The sequence below is a fragment of the Eupeodes corollae genome, chromosome 1 (assembly GCF_945859685.1).
Source record: "Eupeodes corollae chromosome 1, idEupCoro1.1, whole genome shotgun sequence".
In the NCBI taxonomy this organism is placed as follows: Eukaryota; Metazoa; Arthropoda; class Insecta; order Diptera; family Syrphidae; genus Eupeodes; species Eupeodes corollae.
This window is the reverse complement of record NC_079147.1, coordinates 243,488,513-243,491,987: the sequence shown is the minus strand read 5'-3', so window position 1 is coordinate 243,491,987 and position 3,475 is coordinate 243,488,513. Positions and strand designations below refer to the sequence as shown.

Here is a 3,475-nt window from a genome sequence, read left to right as displayed (position 1 = left end):
TTGTCCTTCGACGACGATTCATCCGACAGAAGAGAAAAAATGTCACAGCACATAAAACATATCGTTTGAGGGACGTCTCGAAAACAACAAATTTCAGAAAAAAAGACAGAAAAATGTCGCGACTTTTTTTCCTCCATTTCCTCTTTTCTCAGGACAAAAAGTCTTCCCTCCTTTTTTGTTTTCATCATGGGAACGAATATTCCAAACAAAAACCGTTTACAGTATTTTAAATATATTTTTAAATACAATATAATAATAATTTTCAACATAATTTACATATTTTGATTTTTGTTTTATAATTATAAAATAATATATATATAAAATATAAACATTTACTTAAATTTTATAAAAATTTTCTTAATTGTGTATAATTTTTAAATTAACAACTTAGACAACTAAAATTATGGAAATGCGCATTGGAAGATCTTCAAGTTTGAAATGAAAAACAAAAATAAATCGACTTGGAGTTACTTGGTCTATGATTTATTGTGGGCATCGCCCTCCATCCGCCAGACTCCGAAGAGATAGCTTAGCTTTTCTGGTGGGATTATGGGAGCGTTCCGTCTTCCCTTGGACTCGTCGTTGAGGACAGATGCGCCTAGGGCGAATCCACCCAGATTCCCCGAATTACTCTGGGTCACACCGTGATTGTCCAGGGCCTTCAGGAGACTGATCTCACTCGTCGATAGAACTCTGCACAGGAAGTCGATATATCTGGAATTGAAGAGAAAGAAGAAAAGGATGCTTAGTGAATTTTCGTCGCGTCGGGAAAAAACCGGGGAAATTTTAGAATTTTCGGATTAATGTCAGGAAATTCCGTGGGAAAAAAGGAAACATCCCGAAAAAACCACCAGACTTGGAATCTGAGATCAATTGGGATTGGGAAATTCCGCTGATGGGAAATACGTACCTTGTGGCTAATTTCAACGTTTGGATTTTGCTGAGTTTATCGCTGGGGAGCGTTGGAATGATCTGTTGTAGGGACTTGAAGGCGTCGTTGAGGCTCTGGGTGCGTTGGCGCTCCCTCACATTCGCCATCACTCGCTGGTTCTGGAACTCACCGGCATCTTCCAATTTGCTCGATTTCCTCTTTGTCCTCCGACGGGGTTTGCGGAACTTGGACGGATCAGCGCCGGACGACATTTGCAACAGGTCTTCCTCGTTGTGGAACATGTACGCCGACTGGCGGTACTCCATTTCGTCTCTGTCCGAACTTGAGTAGGTGCTGCCATTCAGCGAATTCGTGTGATCAAAGTCGAACAGTCCTTGTTGCTGGGGAGCTGGCGGAAGTTGACCTTGATTTATTGTTTGAGGCGTCATTTCTGGCGGCTGATGGAATGGTTGGTATTTGAAGTTGTCCTGGCTGGTTTCGCAGATATCGTCATCGTTTCCGTTATAGGCATGATTGAAGGGTGGCGTATGATTGCTCGTCTGAACACTATTTGCAGCGCTACCAGCTCCAACTTCGTCAACTGTTGTCGGCAAGTATTCGACGAAGAACTTTCCAATGGCGGTTGGCGGTTGTTGCCGTGGAATGTGATGGAAGTGCTCTTCGTCGGTGTACATCAGCGATTTTTTGTTGTCCTGCAGCAGGTCGTCGCTGCCGCAGTCAAAGTTCTGCCGGCGCTTTCCGTTTTCATTCATAAAATGATGCAAGTCGTTGTTGTGGTACGAATTATTGTTGTTGTTATTGATGCTGTTGTTATTATTATTATTTGAATGGGTGTCCTTTTGTATTAGAGGAGGCGTTACATTGGGCGAGTTTGTAGCGGAACTTAGGATTTCACTACTCGGGATATTGTACTCTGTGTCCTGTTCGTGGTCCATGGGATCCGTTGTGGGGTAGCCATGTGGCGTGAGGTATCCTTGCAGATGCGGGTGTTGATGGTGTTGCGGCATTTGCAGATAGTTTTGCTCGACATGAATGATTTTTAGCGAATTTTGGTTCATATTCATTAAGTTGGCGCTGTGATCGATAAGGGGCTTATAACTGATATCGAGTAACACTTTTGGTGAAGCAGACCGCACCGACATTGCACACTTATAGAAGCTTGGAAAAGTTTTTTTTGTTTTGTTTTTCTTTTATTTGTTTGTTTTTGTGTAAAATTTCCTAAACACTCTTATTTGTACACGTTTATTGTATCCGTTAGATAGTTTTGTCATCAGTTTGAAAAACACTGTATATAAATTTTATGCACACGACCGATAAATCAGATACAAGTTCATCACCAACGGACGGAACGATACAAACTGAATTGAATATCCTTGCGCGCATCCTCAAAATAGCTCATTTGCGCATCTATATAAGATGCGTACTAAACATCAATTTTTCTGAATAGATAGATACGCGTTTTAACTAATTACTGCTAGAGTGAGATAGCGAGATAGTTTTGGTATTGAGGGACGTCACAGAGTTAACAATTTACCACCCTCTAAATTAATTGAGAAAGAGATAGAGATAGTGAAAGGGATGAAAGTACTTTGTTCCATGGATATATTTTTAGAATATTTTAAAAATGACATCAGCCAATCACAGAGAGTTGTTAAAGAAAAAGAGAGACATACATATCCAAAGTGAAAATTTAAAGTCTAAAGATTTTATAAAGCTTTGATGTTTTGTATCTTTTATAGATCGACGTCGCGGCGGTGACCTTTGTTTAATTTTTTGTTTTCTTCTTCTTCCAATCAAACTGAATTATGACAGATTGGGGCGAGAATATTTGTTGGGAATTAGAATTGGCGTGAGGATGTATCTTTTGGGAAGGAATCAGCTTGTTTCTTGTTGATTTCAATTTTAAATTTTAATTTCACATGAACACTTTTTGATTATGATAGTTTTGAGTGTTTGAAATTTGGTATAGAAGAATTTTAATTGATTTCGTGTTTGAAAATATTAACCTGTGTAGGGATATTATAATGTAGGTGCGATGATTGTAATGGATTTTCTAAATTGTGTTTTTGTTGATAAAATTATATTTTATCTTATTGCGATATTAAGTTACTCATATTCATATGAAGATTTGATAAATATTGAAATATTGCAGAAAAAAATGCAGAATTAAATAAAAACTAAATTAAAAATCTTTAAAAAATAAATTCAAACCAAACCCTAATTTAAGACAATGATCATTTATTCTTTTTTAAGATGTTACTTGTCTTTACAAAATAGTTTATGTCGATTTCCGAAAGATACATAAACAAAAACATCATTATAAAAAAAGAATGGTGATAATTTATCCAATAAGGTCGTTCATGTTATTTGTCAGTTATACTTTCTCTTGGAAAATCAAAAGATTTAAGATAAGGCTTATGATTTATTTTTCAAAAATGTCATAACCTTAAAATATCATCTATAAAGCAACTTTTTTAAAGTAAATTTAGTGTTTTTTTATCTCAAGTTTTATGTAAACTACGTACAAAAGCTATGTTTCTTATTAGTTAAGATCAAAATATACAATAATCGCACAATCTTTAT

General features: G+C 36.6%; 1 protein-coding gene across 1 annotated transcript; it reads right to left on the bottom strand.

The window, feature by feature from the left end:
* Window positions 1–257: 257 nt before the first annotated feature.
* Window positions 258–2,302, bottom strand: LOC129939264 (protein twist). The gene is made up of 2 exons (XM_056047227.1): window positions 911–2,302; window positions 258–714 (listed from the first exon to the last, which is right to left on the bottom strand). Exons 1-2 carry the CDS (start codon window positions 2,032–2,034, stop codon window positions 477–479), a joined length of 1,362 nt encoding a protein of 453 aa, XP_055903202.1. The 5' UTR covers window positions 2,035–2,302; the 3' UTR covers window positions 258–476.
* Window positions 2,303–3,475: the final 1,173 nt, after the last annotated feature.